Source organism: Nothoprocta perdicaria, unplaced genomic scaffold (assembly GCF_003342845.1).
Source record: "Nothoprocta perdicaria isolate Ctin4 unplaced genomic scaffold, notPer1 scaffold_0, whole genome shotgun sequence".
NCBI lineage: Eukaryota > Metazoa > Chordata > Aves > Tinamiformes > Tinamidae > Nothoprocta > Nothoprocta perdicaria.
The window spans coordinates 13,779,887-13,798,631 of NW_020454092.1; the positions used below are offsets into that span (position 1 = coordinate 13,779,887).

The 18,745-nt window shown below is 46.5% G+C and overlaps 2 protein-coding genes across 2 annotated transcripts in view; one reads left to right on the forward strand and one right to left on the reverse strand.

Annotated features, from left to right (window-relative positions):
- Positions 1–89: 89 nt before the first annotated feature.
- On the forward strand, positions 90–3,922 carry TOE1 (target of EGR1, exonuclease; the record flags this gene model as incomplete). The annotated part of the gene is made up of 5 exons (XM_026053653.1): positions 90–185; positions 249–410; positions 950–1,209; positions 2,085–2,250; positions 2,962–3,922. Coding segments are annotated over 5 exons (1,521 nt in total), but the record flags the coding sequence as incomplete, so codon positions are not given.
- Positions 3,923–4,773: 851 nt separating this feature from the next.
- Positions 4,774–18,745, reverse strand: part of TESK2 (testis associated actin remodelling kinase 2) — a 62,830-nt gene continuing 48,858 nt past the window's right edge. The window contains exons 5-10 of the mRNA XM_026033514.1: positions 18,432–18,514; positions 16,386–16,461; positions 14,519–14,602; positions 13,318–13,404; positions 10,248–10,383; positions 4,774–9,368 (exon numbers count right to left, since the gene is read on the reverse strand). Of these exons, the coding sequence (XP_025889299.1) occupies positions 8,356–9,368; positions 10,248–10,383; positions 13,318–13,404; positions 14,519–14,602; positions 16,386–16,461; positions 18,432–18,514 (1,479 nt within the window). The 3' untranslated portion in view covers positions 4,774–8,355. The remainder of the gene's footprint in view (positions 9,369–10,247; positions 10,384–13,317; positions 13,405–14,518; positions 14,603–16,385; positions 16,462–18,431; positions 18,515–18,745) is intronic.

Sequence of the window (18,745 nt, forward strand, 5' to 3'; positions counted from 1 at the left end):
GGGGGGGCGGTCCCGGTGCCGGTGGAGGGGGGTGCTCCCGGTGCCGGTGCCGGTGGGGCAGGCCCCACGGCGCTCGCTCCCGCCACAGGTGCCTCGAGGAGCGGTACCGCGCCGTGTGCGGCGCCGCGCGCTCGCGCTCCGTGCTCTCGCTCGGCCTCGCCTGCTTCCAGCGGCTCCCGCTCCAGGTGAGTGCCGCGCGCCCCCGCCCGCGCCCCCGCGCCGCTCCCGCGCTCACCCGCTCCCCGCAGCCCGGCGCCGCCCGCTACCGCGCGCAGATCTACAACCTGACGCTGCTCTGCACCGAGGACTACGTGGTGGAGCCGCAGTCCGTGCGCTTCCTGGTGCAGCACGGCTTTGACTTCAACAAGCAGTACTCGCAGGGCATCCCCTACCACAAGGGCAACGACAAGGTAGGGGGGTGCTAGGGGGTCATCTCGGCCAGGCGCCTGCTCAGGCAGGGGGGCACAGGGCGGCCTCCCTGGGCAGCCTGTTCCGGGGCTCCGGCACCCTCACAGTGAAGAAGTTCCTCCTCACGCGGAGATGGCACCCGAGGGATGTGCCCCCTTCCTCCCTGTGAATCCTTCCTCGGCAGCCCTCTCCGCTTCTGCTCCGCAGCTGGTTCTGCACCTTTTCCAGACGGAGCACAGGGAGGATGCCTCGAGTTGCCTCTGGCCCTGGAGTCTTTTTGCTACAGCTGCTGTGCAGGACACGTGGCTGGGGTGTAAAGAGGGGCTGGAGCTGGGATCCAGCCTGCAGGATGTCCTTCCCTTCCATGCTCTTTATGTCCAGGTTTTCCATCACTGTGGCTTCTGTTTCAAATATCCAGCCCTCCACCTGGTCAAAACTAGCCTCGGTGAAGGCGCTATCCTGCTGTAGGCAGCTCTGGGAACTTCTGGTAGGGGGGCAAGTCAGGACACTAAGGCTGGTGGATTAATCCTTTTTCTTTCAGGGGAATGAGGACCAGAGCCAAAGCGTTCGGACCTTCTTCCTGGAACTCATACGAGCAAAGAAGCCCCTCGTCCTCCATAACGGCCTGATTGACCTGGTGTTCCTGTACCAGTGCTTTTATGCTCACCTTCCCGAGAGCCTTGGCACTTTCACTGCTGACCTCTCAGAAATGTTTCCAGCAGGAATATATGACACCAAGTATGCCTGCGAGTTTGAGACCCGCTTTGTAGCCTCCTACCTGGAGTATGCTTACAAGAAGTGGTAAGAAACACTCAATTTAAGCTTTAGGAGGGGATAGAGATTTAGGTGTTGGGGCTGTCTTGCTGGAAGGGGAAGATGCTTTTCAGGTGATTCTGTGCTGTGCTTTCCCATGCTTTCCCGTTCCAGGATGGGCACTGACCGCCCTGATCTCGCTGCAGTTCAGTTTTGCAGAGGCTGGGGCAGGTGGAGGGTGGCTGTCCCTGTGTCCCCGCACTGTCTGACACCATGTGCCAGCTCTGCGGTGCTGGTGGTGTCTGTCACGTGGGGCCAGCTGCAGCTCCCATCACTTTCATTCCAAGCAAAGGTTTTGCTCTTTGGTCCTGGCCCATTCTCCGGTTTCCTCACAAGTATCTTCATAGAGATCTTCTAGCTACATGTTAGAAGCAGCCACGTCTGTGCAGTTTGTGAGCCAGGAGCAGAGCCTGGCTCTGCACTTGCTGCTCAGTCTAACCAAGAGGCAGGTAGTGCTACAGTCCCTCGTATCTTCTCTAAGGTGACATCATGCCCTCTTTGTGCAGAGGGAAAAATAGTGCATTTTACTGACTTGTATGATCAGGAGATGCCATCTTAACTCATCTAGAAATGTTCAAGCTAACTATTATGGCTAGTACTTTATCAAAATGCACTAGGGTTTTAAATGAAGGTACGGCTGCCCTTCTCCCCTTGCTTCACCAGTGACAGTGTTGTCCGTGTCTATATGTAGATATAGAAGAGTCTAAGAGCCGCATCCCTGGACTAAATACTCTTCCAGGAGGCTATCCTGCTGGGGCTTGGACTCCAGAGCATGAAAGCAGAGGAGCTGAGATTCGCTGGGGCTCTGTCTTGGCCTGTGTTCCGTGAGTTCCCAGCAGTAACTGCCCACTTGTGTGTTCCAGCAAGCGGGAGAACTGCAAGCTGAAGGATGCCGGCAGCCAGCACCTTTCCATCGAGTTCTGCAGCTACCCGGCCAGCATGTCCCACTACATCGACTACCGCGCTCTGGAAGAGGCCAAGCAGGACGTGGCAGAGGCAAATAAGGTGCCTGTCTGCGAGAAATTTTCGGTAAGTAACTTGAATCCCAGCTCCCTACCTGGCTCCGTGGGAAGAGCCAAGTGTGGCCAGACCAGGAAGTGGCAGCAAAGCGCTCGGGAACTTCCTTTGCTTGTTGTGTGGTACAAGGAGGGGAGATGTTGAAAGCTGAGGTGACTTTAGAGCTGAAAAGAAGAAGCTCTGCTCTGAAGCAGTGAGTTCCACAGATTAAGCAGAGGCCAGGATTCAGAGGCTCTACAGGCCCGAACAGCGGGGTGGTATCAGTCACCCTACCAGTTGCTGTCTTGGAAGGGCCAAAAAATCTGAATTTGTCTTGTCCCCTAAGCAAGAAAGGTCTCTTTTCTCTCCTGTGTCTTTATGACCAATACAACAACCTTCCCTGTCCGCAGCTGCTGGGTCTGTAGCAGTGTCATCCACAGCCTCTCCAGTGTTGCTGCTGCCACTTGGATCATACCCAGTTTCCCTTTTTGGAGGAAAAAGGAGCCTTTCCCCACGTTGCTCGTTAATGCCACTGGACACTAGAGCTTGGGGGTCTCTGGGAATCTTGCATCCAACCTCCAGCTCTCAGTTGCTCAGAGCCTCTTCCTGCTTCGGTTTTGCCTGTGAACTACTGGTTGATGCGTTAGAGGCACGACCACAAATGTGGAATCTGTTCTGACACGCAGATTCCTGCTGCTCTCAACCAGGAGGCTGCTGGCTACTGTCTTCTCTCTTTCTCCCCAGGCATATGGATGGTGCCCAAATGGGGTGAAGTGTCCCCAGTCCCATAATATTGACCTCATAATTGATGAGGATGACAAGCTTTGGGAGAAGCGGAAGAAACGGAAGCACAAATGGAAGCGTCGGAAGAACGCAGAAGGGTCTGCAAAGGAGTTTGAGCAGGAAAGCTCGGGGCAGGAATTGGAGCTAGCTCGGAATGGGGAGGAGGGGCCGCCCCGCAAGCAGAGCTGTCCCTGTGAGCCAGCAGCTGCCATGGAGCTGGCAGGGAGCACGGGCAGCCCTGAGGACGGGCACCTGGAGGAGACAGACATGGAACCAGAGGTTAGCTCAGACACCCGGGCACACGCCAAGAGGGAGGGGGATTCGGGGAGCACTGAAGCAACTGCAGCCCCCTTGGAAGCCTCGGACACCTGGGCACACGCCAAGAGGGAGGAGGATTCAGGGAGCACCGAAACTGCTGCTGCCCCCTTGGAAGCCTCCGTGAGCCCCTCTGCCGAGGGCAACGGCTTTCACAGCGGCCACGTGGAAGGGAAGGCCGAGGGCCCTGGCAGCTCAGAGACCCAAACAGCCTCTGCTGCAGGAAAGCCCAGGGAGTCCTCGCAGGGGGGAACCCACCGCGCCGGCTTCGACGCCTTCATGACGGGCTATATCATGGCCTACGTGCAGATGCTCAAGAAAGGAACAAGCACGGACGCTGATGCAGGGCCCTGGCTGCCCGAGTGTCACAACAAACTGTACCTCAGTGGGAAATCGGTGCCGCTGCAGATAGTGAAGAGCTCCTTTTCCAAGTCTTCCAAAGCTCACAACCAGAAGATGAAGTTGGCCTGGGCCAGTGACTAGGGCTAGAAGACTTGCAGAGCTCTCTTGTTCCCCTCTTCCTCTTCTTTTCTTCCCTAAAGTGTTGAAGGTTTTGACTTCATCCCATCATGAACTGGCCCGGGGGAAGCAAATTTCTTATTCCTGCTTTTAACTTCTGGCCCATTAAATTGCTCTCCATAAGTGTTCCCTATGGTGTCTGTTCCTGAGCAGCAGCCTGAGCTGTGAAGAGGGGGTGAGGTTGGAGAAGGATGAAATGTGCAATTCTCCAGCTGCAGCCAGCGCTGCAAACTTAAGTGTTCTGAATCCCAGGGCATTCTGTAAACAAATGAGAGCTGCCTTTTGGAGGATAACCAAACAAAAACACCAAGCATTCTTGCAGAAAATGAAAAGGGTAATCCCTTTCAAAAGGGTAATGTCCTACCTTAATCCAGGTCCCAACACAGACAAATTTTGCAGGGCTAGAACAGAGCGGCCGCTGTGACAAGCTCCCTGGGGGCTGAGCACTGGCAAAGCTGATTCATCTTTCAGGTCACAAGTTACTGCCTGCTCCTCAACAGCACTACAGAGAGGAAAGAGCCCTCAAGTCTCAGGGACTCAGCAGCCTAACACTAAGTAAGATGTAGTAGATAAGCAACACACTGAATAAGAACAGCCTTTTTGCTGGTAATTAGAACACCACTTTGCTCATAATTCAGCACAGAATAACAAAGCTAGCAGCATCATCTATAGCTTAAGCAAGCACTTGAATGAGCTTTTTCTCTTTTTTTAAACTGTTGTCTTAGTCACAAGACTCGGTGCTTGATTTTATTTTTATTTTGAAAGCAAGTTGGGAAAGTTTACAAAACCTGACCAAGAAAAAATTATGAAAATATTTAACTGGATTCATCTTTGGTTACTTCTTATTGCAGTTCCAATAAAACATACACCATTTCTATAGCTCAAAAAGTCAGAAGGTCAATCAACATAAAAACAAGACGTGCTTTCTTTACATATTCATAAATATCCACAATATTAGAAAAGTTGTTTTGCAAAGATTTTTTTTTTCTGGCAGTGTTAACTTACTATTATACACAGGCTACCAACTTCTTCCTAAGCCTTTAATTACAAGTTGAGCTATTTACAGTCTGCAAAATATTAAGACGTAAAACTCCTTCATAAATATGAAAATAGATCATCTTGCAAAGGTCTTTTAAACTTACTTAATCAAATATCTGGCTGCCCCTCTTCCCCCCAAAAAAGTTATTTGTTTTGCATAGAAATGTAGTGACATGCAATATAAACAATAGCATTAAGTGCAAACAGGAATTATTCAAGTGTCTTTAGTTGTACTGGCAAAAATACCAATGTTCTGTTACACAAAATACATCAACACCTCTCCAACAAATATAAATCTACTAACCCCCTTGTCTTGCAGCATTACTTTTGAGGGGCAGCAATTCACATGCACTCTCTTAGTTGCATTTTATCCACCTGCAACCACAACAAAAAAATAGCTTATAACAGACATTTAAATGAATTAAACATAGGAAGATTTAAAGTGAATTAAAAACGTCTTTGATCTCTTCAGGGAACCTAGCAGTGTGTAGGAAGTCTTTTAAAAGAGCACGGATTGCTTCTGTAAGAAAGTCAAAAATCACGATAAAATCCATTCGGAATAAAACTTTGTCATATCACTATAAAACAAGGAGTTTGCTGACCACATGGATCGCTGTTCGCATTCATGTTCATCAGCAGCTGTCAGAAAATGGCCCCCAGTAGAAAAGCACCCTCGAGCGGGCAGAAAACCTAGGAATATTTGCTAGGTGCAACCTAGATGCAGCTTTATGCGACCTCAGGGATGAGACACAGTGAGCGCCAGCTGCACCGTGGAGAGGCTGGCAGTTTTAGCAAGCGTGTTGCTATCAGTAACGTGGCCTTTTACTCCAGTTTTACACACATGCCTCTTCTCCCACACAGACCAGGGCTCCGGGAGCGGCCTGAGCCGTTATTCCACTGGCGCTTCCGACACCTCCACCGAGGTGTGAAGAGCTACCAAAGCCACCACATGTGCCCTCTGCAAATCAGCTTGGCTTAAAGAGTAGATTCTTAAGAAAATTTTAGCCATGCTGCTAAAGAGCAGGGGCAGGAAAATTAATTTTCCCTGTTAAGGGCAGGGAAATATTTTTAAGAGAGTTGTGCAGGAAACCAAGACGGGGAGGTCACGGGGCTGGGTGCCGCAGAGGCACCTCCAGCCTGACCGCGTGCGAGCGGAGGGCTCGGAGCCTCCAGGACAGCAGCCTCCACAGGCAGGTGCCAGCGCAGGGCTGGAACACGCACAGGGCACCCAAAGGTGCAAGCGGCTGCTCTGCCGGGGCTGCGTGCGGCCGGAGGACGCTCGGCAGCTTCCCTGTGGCCCAGGGATCACAAGTAAACGTTATTGCTGGTGTGCCCGAGGTCACACGATTCAGTGTGTCTCGTGACAACAGAAGCTGGTGCTGATGGGGTTTCCTCCTGAAAGGTTACAATTTGGGGGGGGGTGGAAAAAAAAGTGCAAGAGAAAAAAAAAAGCAGGCACCAGGCAGACAAGTAGCTGGTTTTTGAGTTCTTCTGGCTGGTTTCTTGTCCTTAGGAACATCACATGCACTCAGCAGCTGCCATCCAAGCTGCTCTGCGCTCCAAAGACACCAACACAGCAGTCAGGATACACAGGACAGACTATTCTACAGATAGCACCTTAGAGAGGCCAAGCAGTGTGGGTCAAGGAAATAGTCTCGGTAAGGATGGATGTTTTCTCTTTAAAACTGCAAAGAATGGCCTGATTTGGCAAAGACTGCACTAAGCAGTTTAAGGGCACTGGGTTTCTCATTTAACTCTTTGCAGCCACTGCTCAGTTCAGGCTTATTTCACATCTTGTAACTCCCCAAATAGTTACCTATGCCTCCAGAAAGCTCGGTATCTCAGCCAAGAAAGAACCTGAGGTTTTCTCCATCCTCCTTTCTGTGAGATGAGGGAAGAAGAGATAGTTGCTTCCATCAGGACATACCAGCTTACATCTCCCCTCTTCAAAAGAGGGCAGCAAGAGTGTGACCAGCTACCCGGGGCAAAATTCTGGACTGCATCACCCCCTGTCTGCTCTGCAGGCATGCAAGGCCTACCTCAGTTAGGAATGATAACGTAGATTAAAAGCAAGAGAGAGAACAAACAAGGTAACAATGACAGTGGAAAAAAAAAAGGCAAAAAGATGCACAGATACCATCATACAACAAGTTCTGCTGAAAACTGCAGACCAGGGCAAGGATTTCTGATGCTGCTTCCAGCAAGCAGCCATCTGCCACTGCTTCTTTCACATATACCTGCTGGTGAAGAGAAAAAATAATAATATGCTCACAGTCATCAGCGATAGGAGAAATCAAAGACAACATCTTTGTCGGAAAAATGGGGGAAACATTTTCAGCGGGATAAATTATTTTTCTTCAGTTTGATGGGCCACTGAATCCTGCTCGGAGGATCGCGGCCCGGCTTTGCCGGCATCATTCCTGCAGTGGCCTCAGTGACGCGGGACGTGCTGCCCGACAGGGAGCTGAACGTGGCCCTTCTAGCTCAGTGACAACGGCCAAGTGTGGCCTGGCTCCAGCCAGTTGAGCTTTCTGCAGAAAGAGACTGCGGGGTCTCTTCAGCTCTTTGGAGACAAGTGCTCACGTTCCTCACAGAGCTTCTGCACCATTAGTTTCACTGATGGTTTCCCAAGGAGCACAGGAATGGCACTGCCCAGAACACGGCTCCTCTTGGGCCTTCTTGTCCCCCTGGGCAAAATCTTCCTCCTCCACAGCCAGGCTGAGGTGCGTGGACTGCTGGGCAAGGAAGTGAGCAGTGTTTACTGCATCAGTTTACTCCATCCTATGGAAAACGCAACACCAGGGAACAGATACTTCTTGTTAATCGGAAAATACCTGTCAGGTGACTGAGCCTGCAGATTGCTGCCAGCAGGAGGGGGTTGGGTTCTGCTGCTTTAGAAACAAGAGCTTGTTTGATGCAGCAGCAGCAGCAGCGTTCACAGCCACTCTGGGACCAGAAAGCCTTCCTATCCGCCCCACACAGCTCTGAAGATCTCTATCCCATTTCCCGAATGGAGGGCGCGCTGATTCCTGCACACTGCTTGCACAACGTGAGCGCAAAAGCTGCAGTGGTTTGAGCAGCTGGTAGGTCGGAGGAGGAAGGAAACGTAAGGGCCTCTTTCTCACCAACCTGGAGCTTAAGGCCTTAAAACCTTGATGCCGAAATCCAGGTCAACCTGCTTAACACAGGCCCCAGCTGTGGGTACTACTGCTCTGAAGAAACTACGGGGCGTCACATGGACATTCTGGCGGGAGCAGTTCTCCCTCCTAACATAAATTGGGAAAAGGGATAAACACAACATGAAATAAAGTTAAAAGAATCCGTCTCAACGCTGTTTGCTCTGCAGCCTTCTGTTTACCAGCTCATTTCTACAATCTGCCGAGTCTGTTTCGAACGTGTGAGCCCCAGCATTGCAGAAAAACAGAGTCAAAGTGATCGGGAACAACAGGTCCCCCAAGGTCATGTCCTATTTGTGCATTCTCTTCAAATGTCGCAGGCCGACTGCGTGCTGCCGCTCGCCGAGACGCTGGGGGAGCTCAGAGACGCGAGGGCAGCGCCGTCGGCGTCCCGCTCTCCCAACGGCCGGGCCTCTCTGCTCAGCTCCCTGGGAGGGCTGACACTGAACAGCGGCTTTGCAGGCTCCAGCAGCGTGTTCTTCTCTAGGTCCTCCTCCACCTCCATCTCTTCTGAAGGGGGACAACCTGCCAGCACCTGCAGGGAGCCAAGTCCCTCCAAGTTCACCGAGTTCTCAGCTGGGAGCCTTTTGCAAGCCAGCGGCTCAAGCTGGCCCACTGCTGAAGGCCGATTACAGGCAGGGTCTTCACACGTGTTCTCAAGGGGATAAAATCCATTTTCTTCCTGGGGCACTGGCCCGTCTGAACAGTCCATATCCTCCTCTTGTCCCGGAACGGGAAACAATTCCGGCCTGTGCAGCTTGGCCTGAAAGGGGGGAATCTCGGACACGCCGTATTTGCTGCTGCTCAGGAGCTTCTGCCGAACCTCTGCACCCAGCTGGGCTGGGTCGCACCTGCCCACGGTCGAAGAGAGCCCCCCAAACAGGCCGTACTCTTTATGCGGCAGCTCGGGAGAGACCGGGAGCGACCTGCATCTCCTGCCCGGGAGGAGGGAAAATTCCTGCCAGTCCGTGCTGTACGCCTGCCTGAGCTGGCACTGGGTGGCTTTGAGGCCACCGCCCGCCTCCGGAGAATGCAGGTCGAACACGAGGGAGATCACGGACTTGCTTGGCATGTCGAAGAATTTGATCTTTCCCCCCTTGAGGTCCTCCCTGGCATTGAAGGGATTAACCTTCCGGCCTAACCCCTTGCTTGGCGTGTAGTAGGGATCCTGCACGTTTATCTTCCTGGAAGGCTTGCGGGAGAAGATATCCGACTGGCTGCGGGACAACCAGATATTCCGACGCGGGCGAGGTGACTTGGGTGGGATTTTATCGTCCAGGGAACTCAATCGTTTTACTCCTGATCCTTTTTCAATTGACCCTGAGAGGAAGAAAAGAAACACCCTTAGCTTGAAGAGGTTTTATGCCTGCATGTCTGCTCACTCCCAGAGCCTTCATGAGAACTGCAGAGGAAACGGTGCATTTCTGATGTCCCCAAGCACCTCGCACAAGGACAACTACAGCCGTTTAGGAGAAGATGCTAATTTGCTGCCTGGATCATCCAGCTGCTACTGGCTCTCAATGTGCATCTAAAATGCTGAGGCTGAGCAGTGACAGGAAGAAGAGGCATCTCCTTTTAGCTACCATTTGCAGAATGAGCACATGTGGATTTCTGCTTTTCCCTGTAAATACAGCCAGTTTAGATTAGATATTCCACTCAGGAAAGACCCTACAATTCCCAGAACTGTTAGGGTAACCCTAGCAGAGCAGGAGGCAAACTGAGAGGTGCTCCAGAGAGAGCACACCAGGAAAGAGAAAAGAATTCACGTTCCTTTTTACCAGCATCTCCATCACATGCACCTCTGCAGGGGGAGAACTACAACATGCACATGGCACCGACTGGCTTGAAATGCACAATTTAAGATTATAGATATGCATATGAAACTATTTTACTGTTTCCACACGAGAAGTCTACCAATGCAGAAGATAGCCAAGTCCGAATGTTTCCCAACCTATAAAAAAAAAAGTCTGCAGTTTGCTCCCCACACAAGGTGGCACTAGACTGCTTTAGAGAAAGCATTCAAGATTCATTTCCAGAATCCTTTTCAGGCTTAGGATCTCATTCATAAACCACAAACAGTAACACACATGTTTGAAACCTCTACCTTCAAAATGTGAACACCGACCTCTCTCACCATCAGTCTGCACTAATCTTTGTGCTAATGCCCAATTAACACTTTGTGCTAATGCAGACACCCACCTTTTGGCTTTCTTTCACTGTTGTCAATATTGAAAAAATTTCTCTCTCTCTCGGATTCCTCGTTTCTCAAACGGTTTAAAATATCCTCCAGTGTTTTGACAATATCAGCAAATGAAGGACGCAACTTTGGATCCATCTGTGAATAGATGCATAAGTCAGAATTCCACGTGGTTTGTCGATGCTATTCCAGCTTCAGAGTTGACAGGAAGAGGGACAATTTGAAGGAACTGAGGAAATTCAAGACAGGGTGGTGGCAGGAATGGGGGAAAGTCATGTTGTATCCCAGGTTTTCTCTCTCAAGTTTAATTATCAAACCATCAGCATTCTAGGATGAGGCCACAGTTTAAAAGGAAAGGTGGGGAGAGGTCAGATTCGGGGTTTGGAAGAGAACTGGTTTTTGCTATTTTTTTAAAGCTTTCTCAGTTCAAGGATTTCTTGCTGTGCTTCAATTATCAGCCACAAAGTATATACAGCATAATTTCAAAAACCTGCCTGAAAGAAAAAGAATTAAACAGAACAACTTAGCTATGACATTCTTTAAAAGCTTTTAATTTTCCATAAGCTCCTTGTGGCTTTAATTAAAATCCACATAAATGGCACTGCAGATTCAAAGTCTAAAATATTCTATCTTTGTTTTGTTAATTACCCCAAAGCAGGCAGGAAACAAGACTGGTTATGTAACTGCACAAAGCAGCACAGTACCAAAGTGTATCTTACTTGCCTAAGGAAAACTTCTCCCCCCCAGTCATTAGTATGTATCTCAGCTCACACTATTAGAAATGGACTTCCAAATAAAGTCTGACACTTAAAACCATACTGTAGAGCAAGCAGCTTAATTTAAGTTGCATTTTAGAAAGCATTTACTTCATCATTCTGAATATAGCTCTAAATACACATTTCTGAATACAACCCTAAATATACATTTAACTCTATAGGCATCAGTAGCTAATTTGGCAGCTAAAAGTTAACTTCATTATGGTACTAAAAAAGACTCTGCTTGACTCGATTCCTCGATTCCAGCCTTCTGAGGGCTTTTTCCCAGGGGCAGGCCCATGCACATCCCATCCCCAGTACAAAGGGAACATGGGTGCTTTGTGAATATCCAACCTCTCCGCAGACCCCCCGACACTGCCTCGCAGGTCTGGGACATGAAAGTAGGTGAGGAGCACCGGTATGAGGGGCAATTCCAAAAACACTTCTAACACCGTGTAAGGGCTAAAAATTCATACGTTAGTAATGAAATAAATAGAACATGCTGCTTTGATGTGCACAAAGCAGCGAGAAATGTGCTGTAATGCAGCAGCTGGAATTTCCCGGCACAGGAAAACATCTTTTTCTGCTTTCTCTGTCCCTCTGGAAAGGTAGGCAGGGGCAACACCAAAGCACAGGGGCTATTCCACATTGCAGCCAGCATATTAATGGCTCAATTAGGAAGACAGTTGCTTCCAGTTTCTTCGAGGCATAACCAGGCTCCCACCAAAACTCAGGGAAGGGACATTTACTATGCAGAAGGGGGCATTTGATGATAACCAGGAGGAAGAAGTCCCTTTTCTCTTTCCGCACAGCAAATTCTTATGTAAGGATATAAAATAAGTCACTTCCCCTTTCCTTACTGGTAAAGTTTTACACTGATTTTCACTTGTGCTGAAAAAAAAATGGTTTTAATCATGGGCCTGCCATGTGTTTGGATGCAGTGGGATTTCTGGGGACTATGGCTGGGAGCTGAGGGTTCCCACATCAAACTCAAGCTCTAGCCAAACATCTAGGAATTTCACAGTGAAAACATTTCATAAACACTCGTCAGCCCCATCAGTGCCTTGATGAAGTGAGCTCCACTGAACTAAGGTGAAACCAGAGGAGCAGAGAGGCTCATCCACATTAAGGCCCCAGTTTCACAGATATTTTCAGCACCTCTTTGTGAGCACTGACGTCAAGGGCTGCGTTCCCCCCACTTGTTTACACTCTCATCTTTACAGCACTCTTCTCTGTGCCAGCATTTGTATTAACACAAGCTGAAGAGAGCTCAGGGGCAAAGATTCGTATCAAGGGTACAAACAGATGCTGCTTCTTTCAGCAGCAGTGCTGATGGGAAACCAAAAGCTGAAATTCATCAGCAGAGCCACCAACCAAAGCTTGTTCTGACACTTCTAACAAATATTCTCTAGGATACGGTGCTGTTACTGACTCCAGAATATTAAACAAACTATCATGCAAGAAAGTTTTCAGAAGTAGCATCAATTTAAGGTCTGCAAACTGGCACTCTCAAGAATAGATCCCTTGACATTCCCAACTTGAGCAGAGTCAACTGAACCTCAAGTTCTCTTATTTGAGATAAACTAGTTGTACTCTTATCAACAGCCTCACACTCTCCTTTATGGAACACCCACAAGACTGATCTTGGGAATTTTCAAACCACAGAAGACCTATCAAGCTACCCAGCACAATTACAACTTTAGTCAAAAACTAGCAGAAAGTTTACTCCACACTGTACACTGCCTTATTGATATTCAATCTTTTGGGTCCAGGTTTGATTCATGTTTTAGAATACAGGCTGGAGATTTAGAGGTTTATCCTTCATTCCAAAGGGCAGCATATAGACTTTAGAACAATTTACTGCCTTCTCTTTATTTGTCCATCCGCTCTCCATCCCATCTCTACGTGAGGGACATGAGAGTTGTTTCTTCACAGCCCAGGAGGTCTGCACACAATGACTGCTGGTTTCTGTCCGCCCCAGGGCCAGCAGCATCAACAGCCAGCAACCGGTTACAATCAGCCCGAGCAGCCTGCAAGGAGCTGTTCAGTGTGCCAGGGTCATTTGCTTGGCACGCCAGAATAGGGAACTGCAGAAGTAGAAGACTGGCCTTTTTGCAGAGGACAGGAGATAAAAAGCTACAAGGGACTTCCTGGGTTAGGAGAATGTATGGCTGCTTTTACAGGTTAGCACTTCAGTTTCCTCTCTAAATGCTTTAAGTTCAATCTTCAAACTAATCAAATTTAAGTTTAAAAAGCCTCAAAAAACAGAGAGAGAGAACTGCAGTTTTGACCCTTCCTCATCAGTTAGGATACTCACGTTACAGCAGTTGAAGGCCAGCTGGAGGAAGTCGGGGGGACAGTCCCCCACCATGTGCTGGAAGGCATCATAATCTAATCCAAAATTCTGTACGAACAAGAACATGGCACAGAGAACAGAGATACAAGTGAGGTCTGCTATCTAGGCCAAAGCATTGACATTTCAGCTCCCGCCACGGAGTTATCAGAAATAACCACGAACACCAACTCTCTGGGCAGCCACAGCCAGGGGATTTTGAGAAAACCTCATGCAGGGAACTGCAGCATCCCCTCTAGGGATTATCTAAGATACCTGTAAGAGAATGATTTCACTTCAAAGTCCATCATTCTTCCTAGAATTAACTGCAGTTCACTGCACTTGAAGTCTTGCCTGTGTGGTTCTAGAAGTGATTTTCTATATGCTGATGTTTCACTATGGTTACTTCCACAGTGCAGATCTAAAGCCTGCTTTGAAACCAGAAGCCTGGGTTATCATGAAACCTTAACAATGAAAATGGTTAACTTGTCAGTGGATGATACCACTAGATTAGTAGTACAAATGATCCAGTTCCTTCAACACATTTACACAAGAAAGGCTCCTATTCACTGCACATCAAATCCTAAGCAATTTTGCATTTTCAGCACTGGAGAGGAAGTGACAATTGGAAAGGCTACAATACAGAAAACCAAAGGTACCTTACAGACGAGCCCCCTATCCTGCCCCAAAAGCCAGCTGAAGGAAACAGACCTTTTGTTCCATCAGTTTTATATCAGATCCACGATGCTTTGCATAGACTATGCTAAAGTAAGGGTGAGCCTGGACACAGCTCCTGCCCCTTTCACAAGGAGAAGCTGCTCGGAGGAGCACAGTGTGCTGCACGTGCACCAGAAGTGCTCAGCTGGGCATGGGACAAGCCCGTGGGAGCCTTCGCTCCACAAAAGGGAGGTCGCTGCCGTGCTCTCAGTGTTGTGCCAACTACAGACAGGTCTGGGGCTTCAGACAGGATTTCCCATTTCATTTTAGCTGGACAAAGGCTGAGCTTGCATGAAAATGTCTTCAATGGAGCTTCTCACAGTAGTGGCAGAGAAGAACAGCAGCTTTTCAGTCTCTTTTTAAGCAACACCTATTCAGCATTATCTTTGGCAGATGTACCAAAACAGCCACAGGCCATTATCACAGTGTATTTACCACCTCCCACCAACGTATAAACGTAACCACTTACTTCTGTACGAGGGAGATAGTCTGGATCTGCTTGTATTCTTGCTATAATCTCACACAGAATTATACCATAAGAGAACACATCCGCCTAAAGGGGAAAAAATAAATAGCTGCATGGTTGAGCTCTGAATACTCAGTATTCTTATCTGCCATTGAGTTTCTCCTTACCCCAAGTAGTTATTGGAAACAACTAAACCACCAGTATCAGGCTCAGAACCACTAAATAACTGTCATATAACTTTTATTTTTCGTGGGAGGAAACACATACTCATGGTATCGTGCTCCTGATGAACAAACAGCAACAACTATGTTAAAACTTTCACATAAAAAAAAAAAATTCAAACCATTGTTACTTCAAAAGTGCCAAAAAAGGGGCAAACAAAAAAATCCAGAATTCCTTCCCTGCATAAGGAATAGTTAAGTTGTATTTGATGTCTTACAGATGGGGGTAGTTAAAAACAGAGCCAAAATATGACAGGTCTATATGCCGCTGTGAAAATGTTTTCATTTTGTTTGTTCGGTTTTTAAGAACTTTAATCACTGATTCTGTGAACTTCATCTTTCTCTTCTCACTGTTTAGCATGTCAGGAGAAAACGATGTCTTTCTCCAAGCTTGGGATCTGGTAACACTGCACCCAAGCATCAACCCCTGTGGAAATTTCCATGGTGCTCAGTAATCATTTATGAGAATGCCCCTGGATTTGCACAGCTCCAGTTCCTCAGAGCCCCACCATCTGAATTGAGCAAGTAAGAGAAATAAGGGAGATGTGGAATACAGGCCTGTAGAGCAGGAGCCTGCCCCTCTCACCCCTCAGATACCAGGCAAGCTTATATGCCAGCTCCCATGTTGATAGAGTTGTTTCCTCTTTAGCCCTCGTGTCCTGGGGCGAGGAAAGAACATGACACAATAGATTTGGGTACTTTATTATTAATTTGGGTCAACGGGAACTCTTAACAAAACTTTGAAATGGTAATTACACCACTCATTACTGAGGTAGCTAAGAGTGTAACCAATTAAGCAGATTATCAGCTGCTGGCAATAAGAAAAGGTGCATCGTGTGGGCTTTATCAGAGAAAGTCAGGCCTGTAGGACTGAACTTGGTGGTGTTTTAGAAAATGTCTCTCTTTTTTAAACAAATGTCTTCTCTTTTTTTACAAAGAAAATCCTTTGTAAATAAGAGCTTGAGTCCAAAAAGTGTTTTTAGTGTTTCCAAAATCTAGTCTGATCTGGTCCCCCCTCTGAAAGAAACATTTCCCAATACCACAAGTGGGAAAACTTGGAAATTCCTTTGCAGAACATTTTTACCTAGGTATTTCATCTTTAACAACTGCCTTTTTTTGTTTATTTGTCTTTTGTAATTAATATAATTTTTCAAGTTTACACAAAGACCTCTTATTTCTATCCAGATTTCACTAAGTTACAGTTATTTCTATCCAGATTTCACTAAGTTACAGTTATTTCTATCCAGATTTCACTAAGTTACAGTTAGTGAACTGTAATGCTTCTAATTAAAAGCAAACAAACAAAGAAAAAAACAATAGTTCCCCAGCCATTTCTTATGAGATCTGATCAGGCTGGGTTCTATTAGGCAGAAATACAGTAAAGTTTGTCTACATGTTGCATTTTTTTTAAGAATGGGAGTATCCTAACCACAACTTATGTTAAAGGTACTTTCATTTCTGTACGAGCCCACAACATAAATTAAAGTTATTAGCTGTTAAACCCACATTCTCCCTTAGTTTAAGCCACCAAGTACAACAACATAACAAATTAAATTAGGGACAATTTTCAAGTTATGATGGTGCTAATTCTTGTATTCAGCTACTGAAGAAAAATATCTGACGGCTACAGTTCACTTGCATGTACCTACCTTTTCATTGTAGGGTTCATCTCTGAGAACTTCTGGTGCCATCCAGAAGGGTGAACCCACCACTGGTAACTTCTCACTACGTGCATAGATAGATACATACAGATATGCATATACATACATACAGATAGATGTGCACATATATATGCAAAGTGAGAGATGCACAGAGAGGGAGAAGGGAGACAGAGAAAAGAACCATTAGGGAAATGTTGTGGTGTTAAACATTGTAAATTCAAGTATCTGGAGAAACTTTGACCAAAAGAAAGCCTACACAAGCAGGCATCATAACATACTGTACTTTATATTCATTTCCTACTAGCGTCTCTGGAACATTCTTTTATGTCTTCAAAGAATTTATTGTATTTCCAGTTTCTAAGTCCCTGTGCAAGGCCACAGGTTTCTGAACAAAGGAGCAAAGGCTCCTTCATGTCAAGATCAATTTCTAGCTAGATTGCACATTTTCCATTAATGAAGTATCCCCATACGCCTATCTCTGAGCTGCTCTATGAACAGAAAGCATTCAGCACAACCTGTTGTTGGGAATTAGTCTCAATTATCTTGCCAAGATTTAAGAAAATTCTACTTATTACACAAAAAGAAAATAGGCTGGTAAAGTTACAGCAGCTCTTTGAAAGGTTTGCAAAATTATATCTTAAAAAAATCTAAATTGATCAGATGAATTCTTTGATAGGGAAAAATTAGAAGTAACTAGGATACAGGTGATCTGAAAAAACTGCAGTGTTCCTATATGCTTGCAAACTACAGTCTTAAGAAATGAATCAAAGTTGCCCCCATTTGACCTCGAAGGAAACAGTATCTTTAAAGACAAACCACTGAAAACCTCAAATAAAGAGGTTCCCTAGCCAGTAAATCCCAAACACCACGACAGCATTTGAAAATGGAGGTGAGACTGTATCAAATCAAAAGGGCAGCTACGATAACAACTGCATTCTGTTATTTATTGTGGTATTAAGCTCTTCACTTGAAATATTGCTACATTCTCAGGTTTCAGGACATCTCAGAACTCAGTATGAAGAACACACACTGCTGCCCTCCTGATTTTGCAATGGCTTTGTCTTAGTAAAACAGAAGCTCTCACCACCTGAAAAGGTAAAGACTTCACATGACTCTAAGACAAACAATAGCAGTTCCTACTACACTGCAAATAATTTGAAAAGTAGAATGTTTGCAGTGTTAAACTTTTGGATCCTTTCTTTTCATTAACATAAATGCAAGCTTGCAGAACCTCCCAAGCTGTAGTTTGTGGAGATGTCCAATTTAAAATAACAGGGATCAATTTTTACTATTTTCTTTGCAGCCATAACAACTAGGAGGCTTTTATTTATTTTAAGTAGAAGCAGACACTGAAGAAAATTTGAGAGCACAGTTCACAGTCAGAACACTCTGAAATACACGAGTCCATGTACAGGGGGTAGAACAAGGAAACCTTGTCTTTGATCTCCTTAATGGAAGAAGGACGAAGAACCATTTCTAGTTGTAACCAAAGCTTTTGACAGTCACCTGTATCTTCCTCAAGGGAGCTAAGATCACAATTTCACCCCAAGGAAAGCAAAATATTGAGTTACTTTTAGAGAGTATTTTTAATGTCTCTTGGTTGGTCTCCTGAACCTTAACAACTAACGCAGAGGTTAAACAGAAGGGGGGAAACAGTCACTGAATATTGTTTATTAAGGTAGGGAGGGGCTAATTAAAGTGTTTGCAGTTAAAGAAGAGACATTTATTATAAAACCATCCCAATCCAGAGTGCTGGACACCTCTTTACAAAAATCTCCCGTTCAAAGGATGTACTGAAAACTTTGAGTGAATCCTCTAATCACTGGGGCATTTTTAAAAAAACACTCACCACTAAATCTATCAAAATGCACCATAATTAAAGCTGGAGCACTTTGGTCATTCAGCCCACAGCTCTAGATTGAAGACTGAGGATGCTTTTTGCAGCTTGTCTATCTGGATGCAATAGTGGCCTCAGGGATTCAGCTAACACTGCTGCAGCTCTCTCTGAGAGACTGCTCTGATCAGTCCACATACCTGTGATCGGGAATTTTCTCTGCCAAACCAAAGTCTCCCACTATTGCTGAATATCCATTCTCATCATGTTTTATTAAGCAGTTCTGGAAAAAATAAAGAAATAAAACAGAAGATCTATTGTCTGTGCACAAAATCCCTACATCGCTTTATTTATTTTAAATCTAGAATAAGATTATAAGATGTTGTTGGAAAGACATCTTGTCTATGAAAAGCTTTTGTCTGAAAGCAGCCCCTTTTCTTCTCCCTTGCACAGTCACGTGCCTGTCAAACTTACAGATGCTGCAAACAGCCTTAGACTTGGTTAATAATCCACT